General features: G+C 41.8%; 1 protein-coding gene and 2 long non-coding RNA genes across 5 annotated transcripts; 2 read left to right on the plus strand and 1 right to left on the minus strand.

Moving 5' to 3' along the window:
* Positions 1 to 450: 450 nt before the first annotated feature.
* LOC134188547 (uncharacterized) lies at positions 451 to 13,168 on the plus strand. Of its 2 annotated transcripts, XM_062656715.1 has the most exons (15): positions 451 to 549; positions 671 to 766; positions 2,761 to 2,864; positions 2,929 to 3,021; positions 3,078 to 3,176; positions 5,634 to 5,735; positions 5,844 to 5,939; positions 6,001 to 6,099; positions 7,157 to 7,258; positions 7,368 to 7,463; positions 7,525 to 7,623; positions 9,709 to 9,771; positions 9,833 to 10,477; positions 10,545 to 10,733; positions 11,838 to 13,168. In XM_062656715.1, the coding sequence occupies exons 3-15, from the start codon at positions 2,805 to 2,807 to the stop codon at positions 12,963 to 12,965; spliced, it is 2,871 nt and encodes a 956-aa protein (XP_062512699.1). In that variant the 5' UTR covers positions 451 to 549; positions 671 to 766; positions 2,761 to 2,804; the 3' UTR covers positions 12,966 to 13,168. The 2 variants fall into 2 exon arrangements, with proteins under 2 accessions (XP_062512699.1, XP_062512704.1); XM_062656720.1 differs by lacking the exons at positions 7,157 to 7,258; positions 7,368 to 7,463; positions 7,525 to 7,623.
* Positions 13,169 to 13,249: 81 nt separating this feature from the next.
* On the plus strand, positions 13,250 to 17,732 carry LOC134186723 (uncharacterized). Of its 2 annotated transcripts, none has more exons than XR_009970994.1 (11): positions 13,250 to 13,347; positions 13,415 to 13,525; positions 13,746 to 13,858; positions 13,997 to 14,071; positions 14,131 to 14,271; positions 14,552 to 14,636; positions 14,981 to 15,065; positions 15,125 to 15,189; positions 17,097 to 17,188; positions 17,329 to 17,520; positions 17,593 to 17,732. It is a non-coding gene; the product is annotated as an uncharacterized LOC134186723 (long non-coding RNA). The 2 variants fall into 2 exon arrangements; XR_009970992.1 differs by having other exon boundaries at positions 13,415 to 13,470.
* Positions 17,428 to 19,376, minus strand: LOC134186732 (uncharacterized). The gene is made up of 3 exons (XR_009970996.1): positions 19,317 to 19,376; positions 19,129 to 19,220; positions 17,428 to 17,826 (listed from the first exon to the last, which is right to left on the minus strand). It is a non-coding gene; the product is annotated as an uncharacterized LOC134186732 (long non-coding RNA).
* Between the last annotated feature and the right edge of the window lie 1,121 nt (positions 19,377 to 20,497).

The raw sequence follows: 20,497 nt of genomic DNA on the forward strand, positions 1-20,497 counted from the left end.
AAGACTTTGACGTCTCGACGTGTTTGTGATGTTAGCGCGCATTTGCAATATATTGCGGTTGTAGTGTGTATTGTAATAGACAGTAGACGGGTGTGGGGCGTGGTGCGAGGTGATAGATTAGAGCAAATGGATTGTTAGATTGTGATGTGAGTAAAGGGTTGATGTGGTTGTGTACTGATTGGATTGAGAGCACGTGTTGAGTGAATTGTCGTTTGTTAATGAAATTGGAAGGATTTATTGTTATTGATGTGTTACTGTGATGTTAGAATGAGTAAGAGAGACATCACAACATTGAATAGGCAACTAGTGTTTGCTGTTGGGATTATCAAAGGTGATGAGGTTGAGAGATTGTTGAGTCTAGGATCTTCACCGAATGCGTGTAGTGAATATGTATGTTATTGATTGAGTGACTCGTTTTATTGTTGTTTACAACAACTCACTGTAATGTAGGGGCGGCCTGTACTGTTGGATGCTTGTTCACTTGGCTCCTATTCTGTATGTAAGCTGCTAGTGAAGAGAGGGGCACATGTGAACAAAACTAATCTTATGGTAAGTGTTGAGAGTGAATGAATGAATGAAGAGAATGAGATTTAAATGATGTGATGAGATTTGTGATAGGATGGATATTACAGTAGAGACAAACAATTAAACACAATTATTGTCATTGCAGGGTAGGACTGCTCTAATGAGGGTAGCAATGAATGGTGATGATGAAATGGTCGACTTCCTTTTATCATCAAATGCTGATGCTGGAATGAAGGATATGGTGAGTGTATGTGATGCAGTTTGATGTGGTGATGTGTGAGTATGAGAAGTTATGTTTTAAAATGAATGTATTAATAATGTAAACTAGCAGAGTCCTTCAGCATTGCCCATGTAATCCAGATGTATGTATATAAAGGTGTAGTGTGTTTGCTTACTTGACCATAACCTGGAAAAGGGGCTCGATGAAACACATGCAGCCAACAGCCGATTAGACTGTTCTTCTAGGTGAGCAGCCTGTTTTTCATCCAGGAAAGATGAGTAAGTATCTAAAATTTATAGTTTGTAAGCAAGTTACTAAGTTTTCATATTAAGGTAATGTCCTTGAAAAGGTTGCATTTTCTTTTCCTTTCATACAATCCTGCACTGCATACGTTTGTATTTTTGTATTTGCTGCAAACTGTCATTTTAAGGCAATCATTGTGATGCTTTGATAGAAAGAAGCGGCCTGCACACACTCAAATGGCAATAAGCCAACAGAGGAGGCAATGAAAGCCATGCAGCTAACAAATGATTGGACTGACACTGTTCTTGTTAAAAGGTTGAACTTGGACTGTGTGGAGAGTCTCTATGCCAATTAAGTTAGTAGTTTTATCACTTACACACACACACACACACACACACACACACACACACACACACACACACACACACACACACACACACACACACACACAAATGGACAAATATCAATCCCGCCATGTCTTTTGACGTCGACCTTAAGAGACAGGGCTTTCATGCGCTACGTCAAGGCTTAGGGCTAGCGCTACAATCCACCTGGAGCTTGGCCGTGTGCACTGACAATGGCGCAGCTGTGGGACTGGACATCGAGTCCCACAAGTACCCGTCTGCTGCTCGGTGTTGTACAGTAGTCATGTCCACCCCAGTCAATGACCAGGTACTCATTTATACTCCCGAGTCGATAGAAGCAATTGTGTGTTAGTTTCTTGCTTAATTAAGGAAATTATGCCATAGATGGCCATCACTGTGACTTGAACCTGCAACCCTGCAAGGTCCTGGCTGTTTTTATGCTCCAAATGCACTCTCTAACAAATTGAGCTACAGAACCACACACACACACACACACACACACACACACACACACACACACACACACACACACACACACACACACACACACACACACACACACACACACACACACACACACACACACACACACACACAAATAATGCCTTTTTATCATATTGTCATATATAAAACTGTGCTTGTTTTTGTCTAAGCTGAGTTGACCAGCTCTGGAAATCAAAGCCTTTCCATTAGTAATTAGCCAAGGTCACCTGACTGTTATAAACAATCTCTTAACATACCTCAGTATTCATCGTTTATTGGTGAAGTGACAACACGACAACATTAAAGGAACTGTACCAGACCCTCTCCCACCATCTGGATGTTGAAAAGGGGAGGGGCTGGCTAAGCGAGACTAACCTGGATGGCCATACAGCTATTACACTTACACTTGCATTGAGACATCACAAACCATCATGTTTGTGATTAGCTCAAAATCAACGTCATTTCCATTCACTTGTCCAACATACACATCTCAACACTAGCCTCGACACTAGGCCTTCCTTTGCTTTTGGTGGTCCGACCGTGCGAGGATAGCAACGGAACTGTATCACGTGATGTTCTCTCCGAAAAGCAAAGGAACATCACGTGATACAGTCCCATTGCTATCCTCGCATGGTCAGACCACCGAAAGCAAAGGGAGGCCTAGTGTCGAGGTTATCTCAACACAGTACAGTACACATAGAAAGGGTCTCACCCCAATTATGGTGGCTTAATAATGTGGTTGTGAATGATATTTGATATTGGAAAGTGTTGATTGTGTGTATGGTGGAGCAGGAGATGTAGATGAGTGTTTTACTAGCAGACATGGTGTTGTATTATGAGTAGTGATGGATAGTCTGCTGGTAGTTGTATTGCATTGATTGCTTGTTGGACAACACATTGCTAATATGCATTGTATATGGTCAGGATGGTAGCACTGCAGTTGATTATGCTATGCACATAGAGGTCACATGTCAACAGCTGGTCGTTTGGTGTTGGCAACTCAAAGAGTTGAAGATGTTACAGTTAAGGTGTGTGACAGTCAGTTGTGTTGAGAGAATGAAATGAATGTGTTTGAGTGTGTGGTGTGTGTAGCATCGGCTTCCTGTGTTGCATTGGGCATGTAAGAACAAGAGAGATGATGTGATAAAAACAATTGTTAAGCTGGGAACAGAAATGAAGGATGACGTGAGAAATAGAATTTGTGAATCATTTCTATGACATTTATTGTATTGTTGATGCAGTGGGGACGAACTTTACTTCACTATGCTGCTCAGTTTGACAGTCGTGATGTGGTTGAGCTTCTCTTGGCCAACAAGGCAGATGCTGATGCTTCAGACAAGGTAGGTGTAGTGACAATCAAATATCAAATGTTAGGTAGGTGTAGCAACAATTAAGTTAAGTTGGATAAACTGATCAAGTATTTACTAAACTGTTTTGTCTGCTCAGAAATGAGGTAAAGCAATTTGTTTGTATTACAAAATCTGCATATTATTTGCTGTCTTGGGTATTGTGCTATTGACCAACAATTGAGATTTAAATTGTTGTTAAGTCTTAAAATAGATGTATGGAAATGTGAATAAAATGTAAAGTGCATTTTGTATAAGACTGCTCTTGGGCTGTCGTTCCAGCAGAGGCAGTTATTGTATAATTGTATTGGTCAAGACTATGAATTAGAAGCAACAAAGTTGAAGCACGTATCACTAAATCTTTTCTATTTTCAACACTCAACAACAAAAGCAGCCACTCTAAGAGCATTGTAAAAGCACACAGTTGTCAGGAACAGATGCAATGTAACTCACTAGCTTGTGTTGGCTGTGAATGTATTGTGCTATTATTGTCAGGCATCAAGTGTAGTCTCAATATAGACGTGAGTGGGTACACAGTGACACAAGCATATGTGAGTATGACATCTACACGTTGCTTTTTGGGTGACACAAGGACGTAGATTTTGTGATCTCGAGGCTAGCTGCTCTTTCACATAAGATTTTCTATTTGAAAATTTGATGTTTTCAAGAAGCATGTTTTGTTGAGTAATGGAAAGGGGTCACTTGTTCGGCTAGGTACTTTTGTTTGGACATTTACAGTAAATGTAGGAATGTGGCTTTTGTGACGTTGATAGAAAGTGGTTAAGACTGGAGTAGGCATTTCATTTTTGTCTAGCTAGCTTTTCTGGAAGACACTTCCAGCTCTACCTGTTTCAATGCTGGAAGAGGGATGTGCCTACACTTGCGCAGCAGGCAGTCTGAAACCTTGGTGGTGTTCCTGTTCTGTAATCTCGTATAATAGATGTTGGCGTAGGAGATGGTGGCATTTGGATGAGGGCATGCCCCTGAAGAGACCCCAGTATCTATCCACGTCACTGGTAATAAATGACACGCAGCTCTGTGTGTACCGTTCGAGGTTGTGAAATGGGCATTTCAGATTCAGTGGAGATCTGCTCCTCATTCTAGAGAAATTCAAGTCATTATTTATTTAATACATAAAATACTTATAAACCCATCCTGACCTTGTCTGAGTTGTTCAATACTTACAAGACCAATCTGATAACTACAAGAATTTAACCTCATTTCCTAACTACATGTTTAAAAGACACCGAGATGTTATGCCGTTACTATAAAGTATGACATCATCAGATATGGGATTTTATCAACCACGTAACATTATTGCAGCTAACAAAATTTTCTAGTTAGAACAGTGACTTATTGCAAGGTACATCTGGTTGTTAATACCGTATTTCTGCACATTTAGTTGCATGCCAGTATAAGCAGAGATTACCAGAAACTTGCTTGTCAGACTTTGGTAACAATACTGGCATGCTGGTATAATGCGAGGGAGTGCTGGTAATGGTGAGGGAGCAACTACTAGTACACATGTGTTGTAATTCTACTGCAGATGCTCTGTCATTTGATTCGTTGGTCTAGAGAATGCAGCTTCCCCCAAAGCCCAGCTAGAAAAGAGAAAAGTCGAACAGCTAGAAGGTATCTAGAATGGATGTTCGGAATGTGCATAGCAGAAGATCATACACAATCGAAAAAGCTAGCGGTACTACACAAGTATGACGAGCTCGGTGTAAACACAACGAAATTCGCCAGGAAATGTGGAGTGTCTCGTCAGTGCGTACAGGATGAGGTTTGAACAAGCAGAAGAACACACAGGGCTGACAGATAAGGAAGAGAGGAAGACGATGAAGAAGAGGAGGATGAAGACAGAGAAAAGCAAACATTATAGGGTTGACTATATACTACATCTAGATGGAAAAGTATATGTCTTAGTGTTTATTTGTGTTAGTTCAATCAATATCTAATAACGGATGCAGCATAGATGTATGGGTCCAGTTTACAGGGAGGTTGGTCAAATCACCTCTCTTTCTCTGGCATGCCGGTCTACCCGCTGGTAATCTCCGGCTTAAACCGGCATGCAGCTAAATGCTCGGAAATACGATATACTAGAGAAACATTTGAATGTGAGACTTCAGTATAGATACGTGTCCAGTGTCACACGATGTTGTTTGCTGTTGTAGTCACTTGTAAATAGGATAGACACTGAACAGTTTGAGGAAGAGCAATGTAGATGTGTGTGTTTGAGATGTAAGTGTTAGACGTGATTTTCTATTTTTATGAGCTGTGGTAGCATTCCTCATCTTTATATTGTTCCTAAATTCTTGACATGAACGTTTGACACAGCAGGTTTTGTGTAGATCTATGTAGTGATTTCATTTGAGTTAAACAGAGTTAGGAACGCTTGTTAAGTCATGTTGTGATATTTTTACTGACTAGTTGTTATTCTTTGTGTGATAGGATGGTGTCAAGCCTTTTGATTTTGCCTTCAATAATGGTCACATGTCAATTGTTGGTCAGTTGTTTTCATTAATGCAGTCAGTTGAACATCTTGTTCTTGAGGTGAGTAAGGTTAATTGTTTACAGTTAGAGAGTAATTTTATTGGTTTGTATTGTCTTTATGGAATTGATTTGCTACATTGATTCTCTTTTTTTGATTGTTGATAATAGGATGTGTGTAAGCTGCTGGAGTGGGCATGTAGGAATAAAGAAATGGATGTTGCAAGGAAGATTGCAGAGAAGTTTTGTCAATCAGTGGAGAAGGAGGTGAGAGTTTTCACAATACTGTTGATTATGTGTGAAAGATGTTTTTGTGTTGTGCATGCAGTCTGGTCGCACTTTACTTCACTTTGCTGCTCAACTTGGTCATCGTGATGCAGTCAACTATCTGTTGGAGAAGAAGGCAGATGCAGATGCTACAGATAAGGTAAACAATATTATGAACATTTAATGTTTACTTTAACTTAACAGATGTGTGTTATTGAAATATTACATTGTATACCAATTGTGGTGAACCTCCATTTTCAGTAATTTTAAAATCAACTTTCTAGTACATTATTCTTACATCTTTTGGTGCATTCCAGTATAGCTGAGGTGTATCAGTAGGTTGACCTTGTTTGCAAACTAAACCAAGGTAGCATGCTGAGATTGTATTTTACAGTCTGCACATGCTCAGCGACTGTTTGCGTGCCTAAGTCAACATCTGGCGTACTGAGATTGTTCAAACTTTCAGGTATCACTAAATTGACCGTAGTTAGTTTCTTGCATATGTGGTAGGTGTGTGCACTCAAATTTCTTATTTGTGATGCCGATGCATGATTTCAAGCAAAGTTCTTGAATTACAGCTATGGAAGCGAGAATATCTGACAGAGCAATTTCAGCACACTTGCATGGCACACTGAGACTGCAAGTTCTAATTTGCACACGCGTGAACAATCTCAGCACTGTTACAATCTGAGCACGGGACCAGCATGCAGTACAGCGAGGTATACGAGGATAATGAGGATGCAAGAACACTTGTGTGCTTCTGTAATCTAAAGGAGAGCTGTCTGCTTCTCTGCCTGTCAGTATACCCCCTGGTAATCTTCGGCTTAAATCGGCATGCAGTTAAATGCTCAGAAATACGATATACTAGAGAAACATTTGAATGTGAGACTTGAGTACAGATACGTGTCCAGTGTCACACGATGTTGTTTGCTGTTGTAGTCACTTGTAAATAGGATAGACACTGAACAGTTTGAGGAAGAGCAAATGTAGATGTGTGTGTTTGAGATGTAAGTGGTAGACGTGATTTTCTATTTTTATGAGCTGTCGTAGCATTCCTCATCTTTATATTTTTCCTAAATTCTTGACATGGACGTTTGACACAGCAGGTTTTGTGTAGATCTACATAGTGATTTTATTTGAGTTAAACAGACTTAGGAACGCTTGTTAAGTCATGTTGTGATATTTCTACTGACTCGTTGTTATTGTATGTGTGATAGTATGGTGTCAAGCCTTTTGATTTTGCCGTCAAAAATGGTCACAAGTCAATTGCTGTTCAGTTAGTTTCATTAATGCAGTCAGTTGAACATCTTGTACTTGAAGTGAGTAACAGTTAATTGTTTACAGTTAGAGAGTAATTGTATTGGTTTGTATTGTCTTTATGGAATTGATTTGCTACATTGATTCTCTTTCTTTGATTGTTGATAATAGAATGTGTGGAAGCTGCTGCATTGGGCATGTAGGGATGAAGAAGTGGATGTTGCAAGGAAGATTGCAGAGAAGTTTTGTCAATCAGTAGACGAGGAGGTGAGAGTTTTCACAATACTGTTGATTATGTGTGAAAGATGTTTTTGTGTTGTGCATGCAGTCTGGTCGCACTTTACTTCACTTTGCTGCTGAACTTGGTCATCGTGGTGCAGTCAACTATCTGTTGGAGAAGAAGGCAGATGCAGATGCTAAAGATAAGGTAAACAATATTATGAACATTTAATGTTTACTTTAACTTAACAGATGTGTGTTATTGAAATATTACATTGTATACCAATTGTGATGAACCTCCATTTTCAGTAATTTTAAATCAACTTTCTAGTACATTATTCTTACATCTTTTGGTGCATTCCAGTATAGCTGAGGTGTACCAGTAGGTTGACCTTGTTTGCAAACTAAACCAATGTAGCATGCTGAGATTGTATTTCACAGTCTGCACATGCTCAGCGACTGTTTGCGTGCCTAAGTCAACATCTGGCGTACTGAGATTGTTCAAACTTTCAGGTATCACTAAATTGACCGTATTTAGTATCTTGCATATGTGGTAGGTGTGTGCACTCAAATTTCTTATTTGTGATGCCGATGCATGATTTCAAGCAAAGTTCTTGAATTACAGCTATGGAAGCGAGAATATCTGACAGAGCAATTTCAGCACACTTGCATGGCACACTGAGACTGCAAGTTCTAATTTGCACACGCGTAAACAATCTCAGCACTGTTGCATTCTGAGCACGGGACCAGCATGCAGTACAGCGAGGTATACGAGGATAATGAGGATGCAAGAACACTTGTGTGCTTCTGTAATCTAAAGGAGAGCTGTGTGCTTGTCTGCCTGTCGAACTGTATGTGCAACTACCCGTATCTCCACCGCCCCGCATCAGAGTTTAACGGCAGCCCCTTCTCCATTTGCCATTGCTGTGTGTGTGTGTGTGTGTGTGTGTGTGTGTGTGTGTGTGTGTGCGTGCATGCGCGCGTGTGTGTTAAACCCTGAAAGTGCTAAAACTACTAACTCAACTGGCAGTCAAAAGTCCAGAAGACAACAACAGGCACTTCTACCTGTCGTTTCGACATGCATGAGCCGAATTCAGCAGAGGGCTGAGCTCTCTGAATTCCGACATGCTGAATTCGGCTCATGCATGTCGAAACGACAGGTAGAAGTGCCTGTTGTTGTCTTCTGGACTTTTGACTGCCAGTTGGACTTTTGACTGCCAGTTGAGTTAGTAGTTTTAGCACTTTCAGGGTTTAACACACACGCGCGCACGCACGCACACACACACACACACACACACACACACACACACACACACACACACAGCAATGGCAAATGGAGAAGGGGCTGCCGTTAAACTGTAATGCCTTACTGTACACTAAGTAGGAGCTATGGGCCGTGCTAAGCAATCTCCTGGAGCCTGGCCAGGTGCCCACACATACACACACACACACACACACACACACACACACACACACACACACACACACACACACACACACACACACACACGTGTGAATATCGCGAACGGTGTGTCAGATCTCCACCGAATTTAAACTGCCTGTTCCTGACCTCAGACGGTACCCGCAGAGAGTGCCGTTTATTGTTGGCGACGTCGAAGAAGGAAAGATATGTTTAGTATATCCAGGTCTGGCTCAGGTCAGGTACAACGTGTATACACATGGCGTGCTGGAATACGATCCGTGCATGCTTATGTGGTACAAAATGGCATGGAGCCAGATGGAGACTCTTGTCTTATTTGCGTTATCTGATTGTGGAGTGACCAAGATGTGCAAAACAAATATCTTGAACTCCGTTGCTGCAACAATCGCCTGGTGATAGACCTACGTATCGTATGAATAGTATGACGTCTCGTATATGTTCTATGCATTTCTCAATATGACTGTTGTAAAGCCATAGAGAGAAAACGAGCAGCTTGGCTTCTGTCCATTGGAAACGTGAGCTATGACGATCTCAAGTAACTAACGCACGTTAATGACACGCATTGGTTCACTTCTACACGCCCATTAAAATTATTGGCTCGTGTCTACAGTGTGTTGTGTGGAATGCTGGGCTGGAACGGCTCGGCTTGGATTGGCTCACTATGTGTGCTCGTGTAAACGGAGCATCAGTACATATTGTCTAGGTTAGATTACTATGGCTATTTGCCAACCTGTTTGTTCGAAAAGTTTGTGCTAAATGTGGAGTTTACTGTAGTTGTGGCAGCATTCTCCATCATTGTATACAAACTTTAGGTATAAATTGTTACATCTGATATGTGTGTTTCATGTTTAGGATGGTAAGAGACCATATCAACTGGCTGATGGTGAACTGAGAAGACGACTGAGGAAAGCAATAGTGAGACGTTTCTGTAGTGAGATATGGTGGTATGTGTAGAATGGATGGGTTGTATTGTCAGGATAAACAGAAGTATGCTGTTCTGTTTGCTGAGGGCACAGTGAGACCAGAAATCATCAAGTTGTGTTTCATCGGTTCAGAAGGAGCAGGAAAGACGACACTGATGGAGGCTCTCAAACGAGGATGGTTAGAGTGGGTTTTTACAAGTGAGAATCAAGCAGACGACCCGGATTGTGAAGAGGAACGCACGATTGGTATCAACGTGATGACAGCCTATATTTCAGGAGTGGGTCGTGTTTCACTGTGGGACCATGCAGGTCAAAAGCAGTTCCACAAAACCCACGGCCTCTTCTTCTCTCCATCCAACTCGTTGTTCATCTTGCTAGTGAGTCTAGTGAGAGGAAAGGAGAGACGACTGTGCAGTGTTGAGGAGTTGCGAGATGAGCTTCAGTACTGGCTCTCATTTCTCAGATCCAGTTTGGATGGAGAGTTTATACCCACAGTGTTGATAATGGCCAGTCGAGGAGATTATTATCGTGATAGTCAGCGTGTGTTGCAGTACGTGGTCGATTACATTCGTGAGCTGTTCAAAGGCAAGATCAACATCATTCAAGAATGTTTGGTTATCGACTGCAGGAGGAGTTCATCTCCTGAAATGAGAAAACTGAGGAGAGTGTTGCGTGGTGTGAAGCAGCAGCTACAGCAAGTGATCATAAGACTAATTTTGTTAGACTTCATAAATTTGCTTTCTAATTCAGATATTTATGTTACAGTCTGCTCTTCTGTATCCTCGTCTTTGTCAGCCAGTCGTGTCCAAGTTGCTTCCTTCTCTTCGTAAGAAACAAGAAGATCCATTCATGGAGACGGCAACACTCATGGAGAAGATCGAGCAGGAAGCATGTCCAGGACAAGAGAAGAAGGTTGTAGAGAAGGTAGTTGGTTTTCTGGATGAATCAGGAGAGGTGAGACGACTAGCAGCTGTTTAGTCATTGCGTATGTGCATGCACGCACGTGTGTGTGTGTGTGTGTGTGTGTGTGTGTGTGTGTGTGTGTGTGTGTGTCTGTCTGTCTGTCTCTGTCTTTGTCTCTGTGTGTGTGTCTGTCTGTGTGTCTGTCTGTCTGTGTGTCTGTCTGTCTGTGTGTCTGTCTGTGTGTCTGTCTGTCTGTTTGTCTGTCTGTCTCTGTCTTTGTCTCTGTGTGTGTGTCTGTCTGTGTGTCTGTGTCTGTGTCTGTGTGTGTGTGTCTGTGTCTGTGTCTGTGTCTGTGTCTGTGTCTGTGTCTGTGTCTGTGTCTGTCTGTGTGTAGGCAGAAGTGGAAGAACGTCTGTGCTAGCAAAAATTTACTCAATCGTCACTTCAAGAGTAAAATTAGAAAATGCCCAAAGTAGTCAGAAGGCTCGTGATAACTGCGCGGCATGAACGAAAGAAGTTGGTCTTCAGGGTGGAAAGTAGAATGATGGTCTATGGTTTGTGCGAGTGATCTGTATGCTGGGTAGCCTCGAAGTTCCAGACCGTTGCTCAAAAGAAATTGGGCAACAGTCTGGAACTTTGAGGCTGCTGCCGGGTTAGCAAGATGCAGCAGTTTGACATCTTGCTGTATAGAGAATTGAAACTTTCAGGACACTGTACATTAGATTACCTGTTTTCAAACTGGTAGATGGAGATTTGTGCTTTTTCTGCTGTTTATGCCATCATCTTTTGAGATGGGATGGGTTTTGGTTTTTCTGTTGTGTGTGTGTGTGTGTGTGTGTGTGTGTGTGCACGTGTGTGTGTGTGTGTGTGTGTGTGTGTGTGTGTGTGTGTGTGTGTGTGTGTGCTCATGCGTATGTGTGCATGCCTGTGTGTGCCATACGTGCGTGGGTGGGTAGGTGGTGGGTGCGTGAGTGTGGGTGTACATACGTACGTGTGTGTGTGTGTGTGTGTGTGTGTGTGTGTCTGTCTGTTTGTCCGTCTGTCTGTTTGTTTGTCTGTTTGTCTGTCTGTCTATTTCTATCTGTTTGTTTGTGTTTGCTTGTTATTTTTGTTGTGTGCATGTGGATGGGTGTTACTGTTGTGATGTGTGTTTAGATTGCTGTTGTTGGTGATGTGGCTGCTCTCAATCCTGCTTGTCTACATCAATATGCCATCGGTCCTATTGTTGCTTCCAAGGATTTCAAGTGGCATGTCAAGTCAGAGAGAAATGATGGCACAGTAACAAAAGAAGAAGCAAAAACGGCAATCGATCATTACTTGAGAGATCACAAGATTGCTGTTCAACTCAACACAGATAAAGTTCTCGCTATCAACAAATCTCTTGGTATCTGCTTCAAAGTGGAAGGCAGCAACGACACGTACATGTTTCCAGCTCTCTTGCCTCCTAAGGATCTGTCTGTCATGTGGAAGAAAGATGAGAGTAAGAAAGTGTATGTCGGTCGACGTCAAGTGTGCAGAAGTCAGACGACCATCTTCAGTCCATCTACATTCTGCATGTTTCAATCTACAGTTTGCATTACTTTGGATCGAAAGGCAAGGCTGTGGAGGGATGGACTGATCTTATCACAAGGCAATACAGTTCATAATCTCATTGAGTGTTTGGTGGCCATGATAGATCCTGTTCGTTCTGTCGACTTTGTGTGTCGTGGAGGCAATCAAACAGAAGCAGAATGTGTTTCACTGCTGGACACTGTCATGTCTCTTTGGAGAGATACGTTAGACAGGTATAGTCCGGGCACTGAATATCAGACTGAATATCTGAGCAGAAAGCATTTAGAGGAACACAAAGAACTGAAACAAGTCCCTACCTACTCTCAGAAGGAGATCGATGAAGCAAAAGCAAAGGAAGAAGGAGCACATGCTGCTGTCAAACAAGTAGTTGGTGATGAGCTGATGGTAGAAAGTCTTGGCGACCTGCTGGTTGTTCAACCCATCAGTCAATCAGCTCCAGTTTCATCCAGTGCAGTCTTCAATGCTGTTATTGGGTGTGGTTCATGTCAATGGTATTCATTTGGACTAAAACTAGACTTTAATCATGATCAGATTGAAGCTTTGTGTCATGACAAAGTGACTCCTGCTGATAAATTGTCTGCAATCATCCAAGTAAAGACCAAACAAGTTGGTGATGTGAAGAAGACGGATGATCTGCTGCTGGAGGCATGTAGACATTTACCAGATCCAATTGATGGTGCAGTGAAGGAGAAGCTTGGAATTTATCATTAGTCACGTGACTGTAGAAACTAAGCTTGATATATCTATAGACAGAATTTATTAGCAAAATTACTGTTTTCAAGTGTCACATTCTGTTTAAAATAGCAGCATATTTGGGCATGTAGTACCTAGTAATGATGGGACTAGCTAATGCACATGTACTTAAGGATTATTGGCACCCTTAAAACTGAAAACATTAAATTCAAGAAACATTGCCCAATTCATGGTTCAAATGTGTTACGTCTTGATGCCACATCCGTTTCAGCCGGATGTCTAGCGCGCGTGCACTACTGAATCTTGCTTGTGGGCGTGTGTGCTGCGAGTTTGTAGTATGTCGGTGAATTTCTAAATCCTCGTACGAAGACGTCATCAGCGATTCGTCGGACACAAGCTGGTGAGAGATCTGTGACGCATGCGTCGGTCGAATGTGTTTTTTTCGTCATTTGCACGTTCGTCTTCAGGGCGCTGTTCGATTATGACAAACAGACGAACGACGTAAAAGTGATTGAGACTGGAGGTCAGCTTTTTACGCATGTAAACGTCGCAGGGAATCGAGTTGACAGGACAACTGTGTACGCATGCGCAGTGGATAATATTGGATTGCAGATTGAATTATTATGTATGCGTTAAAATTTAGTCTAAAATTAAGTAACTATTGTATTAAAATTTATGATTGATATTAATTGGCATGTAACCCTTATGGTATTATTCTTGAATGTTTAGTAAAACCAGTAGCAATGTATGGGCGTGGTTTAATTAATATGTATGAACGTTATATCCATTTAATTGCAGATGGGAGCATCGAGGAGTTGGGCGAAGAGTTTAGCGGCAGTAAAATACAATACGGATGGTGCAAAGTGACCGATCCGAACACCAACCTGCCGTAGCTTGTTCTTATCAACTGGGTGAGTTTTCTAAGATCAAAACTGAAAAACACGTCCACAAGAGGCATTCATATTATATTGATATCAATGAATAGTTGCTACCTTTTAGTCGTTTGTTGACTGGTTGTGTATTTACGTAATCGGTTTTTTTCTATATAGTTTGGGGAGGCAGCACCGACATCACGGAAAGGCGTCTGTCAATGTCATGTCAACGATATTGCCGGATTTCTAAGGGTTTGTGTGTTACATGGATATTTATTGCATGTTGTTGTGTGATTGTTTTGTTCTCTCAGGGTGATCACGTGACCATCAATGCTTGTCACGAAGGCGACGTGGAGGAGAAGGTCGTATTGGAGAAAGTGTCGAAATCATCTGGAACTCGTTATGGCTTCCACAAGGAAAAGGCCAGACCAGTGGAACGATCCGGTCCAGTGGTATGTATGCTGTATTTGTACTAAATGGGATGGGCTGTGGGTTGTGGTAGTTTGCAATACATTTTAAGAAGTCAGATATATTAATTAATGTAATAAATATATAATAATTTATTTTATTAATAATTTTGATAATTTATATAATATGTAAATATATTAGTTAAATGTAAATATATTAATTAATCAATTTTGTGATTGGTAGTGTGTCTCTGGTAGATGCTTGGCTTTTAGTTAAAATGTCAATGTGCAATGTGTATTGTACTGTTTGTTTGCAATCGATTAGTGATTTGTGTGTTGCTTACAAGAAAGCCAACGTACGAGCTGATATTGATGCAAACAAACGAGACAAGTTTTGGTCTGACCAAGAGGTTGAGTTGCATTTTGGTGTAGTTTGTCTCTGTCTGTCTGTCTGTCTGTCTGTCTGTCTGTCTGTCTGCCTGTCTGTCTGCCTGTCTGTCTGTCAATTTCATTTATTGAAACACAAACTCTACGTTACATTTCTAACACTAAATACAAGCAATCTACTGAGTTCAGCTTTAGTTCAATGCAAACTACTTTGATAGTCTCTATTGTGTATGTTCTCTTCTTCTTCTTCAGTCTGTCTGTCTGTTTGTTTGTCTGTCTGTCTATCTGTCTGTCCGTGCATTCGTTTGTCTGTCTGTCTGTCTGTCTGTCTATTTGTCTGTGTGTAATTTTCTTGCTTTGTTAATAGAAACTTGAGAAGCAGCTCGTTCAAGAGGAACGTAAGGTAAAGTGAGGAAGCAAAGAAACGAGGCAGTGAAATCAAAGAGAGGGAGGTCTGTGTTATGGGTGGGATTGTGGTGTTTGTGCAGTCAGTGATTGCTTGGTTTGACAGGCAAGAGAGAGATGACTTCATGGAAAGAGGGAAGCTGAATGTGCATGAGCAATTGATGCACAGAAGTGAGTTGTGTGTGTGTGTGTGTGTGTGTGTGTGTGTGTGTGTGTGTGTGTGTGTGTGTGTGTGTGTGTGTGTGTGTGTGTGTGTGTGTGTGTGTGTGTGTGTGTGTGTGTCAGTGTGTCAGTGTAATACAGACATTTGGTAAACAGCAGGAATGTGACAGACAGGTGGGTTGCATATGCGGGAGTGTGCAAGTGTTTTGTGATGTATCTGTGATGGAAACGTTATGTGACAACACGGATTTGTGTTGTTGTTGTAGTTGTTTTGTATGTATTGTGTGGTGATTGGTGATTGTGGCATTAACAACATGTGGAGATAGAGACAGTTAGAAAGGATGATGGGCAGATAATTGCATAGGCAGAAGGACAGAGAGACAGACAGACAAAGAAATAGACACACAAAGATAAAATGATGGACAAACAAACAGACAGACAGAGACAGGAAGACAGACAGATGAAAGATAGACAGACAGACAGACAGACAAAGTGTATTGCTGCTCATCTGACATAGCCACACACATTGACAAGGTCATCTAGTGAGAACCATTCCTCCATATAAATTCCAACCTCCAGCAAATATACACGAGCTACAGACACACTCGACATTCAGCAACTTTCTATACCTAGATGATATCACTGCTAGGTCATGGGCACAAGCTATACTTCCTATCAGGTATGGTGGTTTTGGGCTCACTTCTATTCAAAACCTCTCACCAATTGCATTTATTGCCAGTTGGGTTCAATATTTGCACGTATTACCAAGTTGGTTTTCAGGGTTACGGCGACTGGTAGACACTATCAGTTACAAGTTGCAAAAGTCACTGAATCCAGGCCAGACACTGACGGATCTACTACCTGACACTGAAAACTTACAACATCGACTGTCAGGAAAACTGGACAGAGCGCAAGTGTTGCACATGCTTGAGAACTAGTCAATGAAAGATGCTGCTCGTTTGAAGTCTCTCCAAGGAAAAGGTTGAGGAGTCTGGCTGGACTGCATTCCTAGTTCACAGAAGCTTGCCCTTTCTCTGATTTGTTCTGTTTGGCAGCTTTTGTTAGGCTGGGTCTCCCAATTCCACTGCCTCCTTCAGTTGATACATGTGAATGTGGGAAACCACTGGATGATGGTGGAAGAGTGGACCAGTTTGGACCCATAATTCCATCAGCTTGGTCAGACTGTCTAAACCATATCATAGAACCGAGGCGTACGTATAGCAGCTCCCAAGCTAGACCTGATATTATTGTTCAAAATGTATTTGAATTCAATGTTGAGCTGGATGTATCCATAGCTCACCCCTGGTGTCCTGACATCATGCTAAATGTAGCACAAAGCAGTGGATCAGCGGCTCTGAGAAGAGAGGAAAAGAAGAAGGAAACGTACAGCTCAGAAACACATCCAATTGGCTCTAACCCTAATGTGGTCCTCCTTGTGTTTGAATACTTTGGACATTTAGGATAAAGATGGACAGCAATTTCTGCATCAGATATTCCAATGATCAAAAGAGACGACAATGGAAAAATCAACAACATGGATTTCAAAACTTACTGGCTATGGCAACTGGCAGTGACATTGCATGCAGAAACGCAGTGAAAGTGATATTAAGGAAATTAGACAGGATGACATGCTCAAGAGACTCATTAGGTGATTGATACAGAAGTCCATTGTACAGTAGATAAGTTAGCACTGGAGGGATGGGCCTAGTGGTCATAGATAATTTTGAACTGAAGAGACAGTATAGTATACAGACAGACAAACAAACAGACAGACAAACAGGCAGGCAGACAGACAGACAGACAGGAAAGTGACATGTAGGCAAGTAGATTGAAAGTCATATGCACAACGAGAAATCGCAAAGGCAAATTTGTCTTGTATTGGTCTACTGCAGTGTAATATATTGCTGGCATTTTAGAATTAAAGCTCGCATGGAGCAGTTGGATGGTGAAACTGAGAGGAAGAAGGAAGCGGCAAGCACACGAGGAAAGACAAAGGTTTAAGCAGCAGGTAAATCGCAAGTGTAACTAGTTTATGATTTATTGGAAGTTACGATTGTGAGGCAGGATTGTGGCAATTAGTAGTCTATTGATGTCGCACACATACACACACACACACCACATTATTGTGATGTGTGCACCTTATTGCAGGGAACTGCATCCAGTCATCACTGTTCACGTGGCACTGGTCATTGCTATGAATTGATGTTCATGCATGTTGGTGTGGTTTGCATGCAACATGCTGCAGAGTAAGCTAAAACGTCTTGCAAATGTATTATGGGAGACATCAAGTGTCAGTTCTCAAATGAATCTAATGTAGATGAGTCTGTCTTAAATACAAAGGTTGGTTGTCTCTTAATGTTTCTAGTTACACAAAGCGGCAGTTGAATTATTATTGTGATTGTTTCTCTCTAGCAACTGAAGATGATAAGAGAGGACACGAGCAGTAGGTTGTAAGTCTAGTCCATCATCGAGTCGTGCAGTGGATCAAGAGAAGCAACCAGTCAGCAGCCCAGCCATCAGTTTGAATAGTGGCAGAGTTTGCAAACGCAAACTGAAACACTTGTGCACAACGACATATAACTCTTTCCGCTAGATTATCAATGGTCACTTAACTTAATTCAACTATTAATGGTCACCACTGATTACCTGCAGAGACAGCAAAGATAAACGATGTGAATCACACAAATGGACAGACAGACTGATGAGTGGGCATACAGACGAATGGAATCAATATTAGTCAACAGACCAACAAACCCTGCAAACCCATCTTTCAGCTACTACCTGCTCATGCTTCAAGTCATCCGTTTCTGTCTGTAGTATCATATTAATCCTTCAGTTGTCGTTACTTCGACAGACAAGACAGTAAATTAAGTATCAATATGCAATAGTCCATACAAGACATGTAGCTACATTGAAAACAACCTTCTAAGAATAGTGTAGTGAAGAGATGATTGATGAATATAATAATATATTTACTACAGTTCATGCACTCCATTTCAGCAGTCATTTTGTGCACAACTGATTGCAACCCAACCCAACTGGCTGTTGGATGACGTGTAAATAACATTTGTCTATCACAAGTTATGTATCTGATGGGGTAGTTAGATGGTCTGTAGGTGCTCACTGTTTGTTGCTGTGCAAGCACAATTAATAGTGTGCGCCACACACACACACACACACACACACACACACACACACACACACACACACACACACACCACACACACACACCACACACACACAAACACACACACACACAGACACATCACAGACACACACACACACACACACACACACACACACACACACACACACACACACACACACACACACACACACACACACACACACTGGTAGTGGTGATGGAAGCGCATCCGGGGCTGCAATCCACACTGCGTCTGGGGCGAGGCTATTGTCCACCCCAGTCAATGACCAGGTACTCATTCATAATCCTGATTCGAGAGAAGCAAGTGTGGGTGAGTTTCTTGCTCAAGGAAACTGGGACAGTGTCACCTCCACCAAGATCAAACCTTCAACCCTCATCACAGAATACAAGATCCCCGATGTCATCACCAACACTTTACCATCTGCTCCACCACGCCACACACACACACACACACACACACACACACACACACATCACACACACACACACACACACACACACACACACACACACACACACACACAGACAAACAGACAGACAGACACACAGACAGACAGACAGACAGACAGACAGACAGACACACACACAGACAGACAGACAGACAGACAGACAGACAGACACACACACACACACACACACACACACACACACACACACACGACAGGCACACACAACACACACACGACACAGGCACACACACACACAAACAAACAAACAAACAACCAAACACAAACAAACTTAATATTTGAATTTAAGATTAATACTATTTATAATCTACTTACCAGAAGCATCTGGGCCCCACAAGGGTCTTCTGTTACACAGTTTTGTGATGGCGAACCTATATCTGCACTTGAGTGTGACTCTCCCTCAGACTCTGTAGTAAAGGGAATAGTCAGTAAATGGTAATCCATTGAATTTTGTCAAACACTATTATATATAGTAGAGATGCAAATTTGTCATCTGCATTTACCTTCTCTGCTCCTTTTGGAGAAGAATGAAGTGATAGGTGTAGCAGCATGTCTCTTCATTTTGAAGTATTTGTTGACTTCACGGAATCAGTAGATGCGTGGGATTGTAGAATGAAGTTCTCTGAGCATGAGCAGATCTTATGGCCTCGATCTACCGTCCTTTTTGCGCGCTTACAACAAGCCTACAGTAACACGATCTTGGCAACCCAGCAAAAGGACTGGACTGTGGACCTGGTAGTTTTGAAACTTAGCTAGCTGTCTTTAATTAAATATACTGTTGAGTAACTCAGTTCATACAGTAACACAGTACCAAAGAACAGGTATTTTTGTATTAGAATGAAAAATCGAATCTGAAACAGTAATGCTCAGCTCAAAGGGGGGTCTATAGACCCCATAGACCCAGCCTGAATCCGCCACTGCAAAGATGGCGGAGTCAGGTTTGTTTGTTTGTTTTTACAGACCTCTACCGCTATCAAAGATGCCAATTGTAGTGTATGCGTTTCGCTTTTTGACTATTGGCCGATACTGTGTGACCTGTGGCATGACCATCTCTACTGTAGTGATGCTATTGGTGGGCTCTTGATGTGCTTCTTGTATAGCTGCTGGCACTGGGAACAGTCATACAAGGGAGACTGATGCAAATGTTGAATGGCACACTTCTTGCACATTAAATGGTTGCATTGGAGTTCAACTGGGATGTTGACAACTTTTTCACACACAGCTAGGGCACTTGAACGAGTCAAACATGTACAGAAGTGACTCAAATTGGATGAAATTGGATAGTTGGATTGCTTGAATAAAGTCTTCTGAACATATATGACTTCTGGTGCTACTGTTTCTATTTGTTGGATTAGGTCAGTCAATTTGATTGCTGACTGACCTGTGGGAACAAGCTGATTCTTTTTCAATTTTTGGGTGGTCTTCCTCCTCTCTTCTGTTGCTGACAACTGGAGCAGGAGTTGCAGTTTTCTGAGTGTACCATCCACTCTCTGCAGAGAGGTACAAGATAGAGGTTCCTTGCCTCTTTGTAAATCAATGCATCACTAAATGGCAGCGGACACAGAAATTGGTAGGATGCACAGAAACATCATCTGCTCCAACATCTATCTTGTACAACTGGAGAATCCTGTTTTTGTGGTCTAGACATTTGTACTGACGTCCTCTCGATTGAACCTGGGGGCAC

Source organism: Corticium candelabrum, chromosome 1 (assembly GCF_963422355.1).
Source record: "Corticium candelabrum chromosome 1, ooCorCand1.1, whole genome shotgun sequence".
In the NCBI taxonomy this organism is placed as follows: domain Eukaryota; kingdom Metazoa; phylum Porifera; class Homoscleromorpha; order Homosclerophorida; family Plakinidae; genus Corticium; species Corticium candelabrum.

What these genes read in the sequence shown, in the direction of transcription:
- LOC134188547 (XM_062656715.1), top strand. Translation starts at nt 2,805, where the DNA reads ATGTCAACAGCTGGTCGTTTGGTGTTGGCAACTCAAAGAGTTGAAGAT. An exon ending in TTGAAGATGTTACAGTTAAG is followed by an intron (nt 2,865 to 2,928) that starts GTGTGTGACAGT and finishes TGGTGTGTGTAG; the next exon opens with CATCGGCTTCCTGTGTTGCA. An exon ending in TTCTGGATGAATCAGGAGAG is followed by an intron (nt 10,734 to 11,837) that starts GTGAGACGACTA and finishes ATGTGTGTTTAG; the next exon opens with ATTGCTGTTGTTGGTGATGT.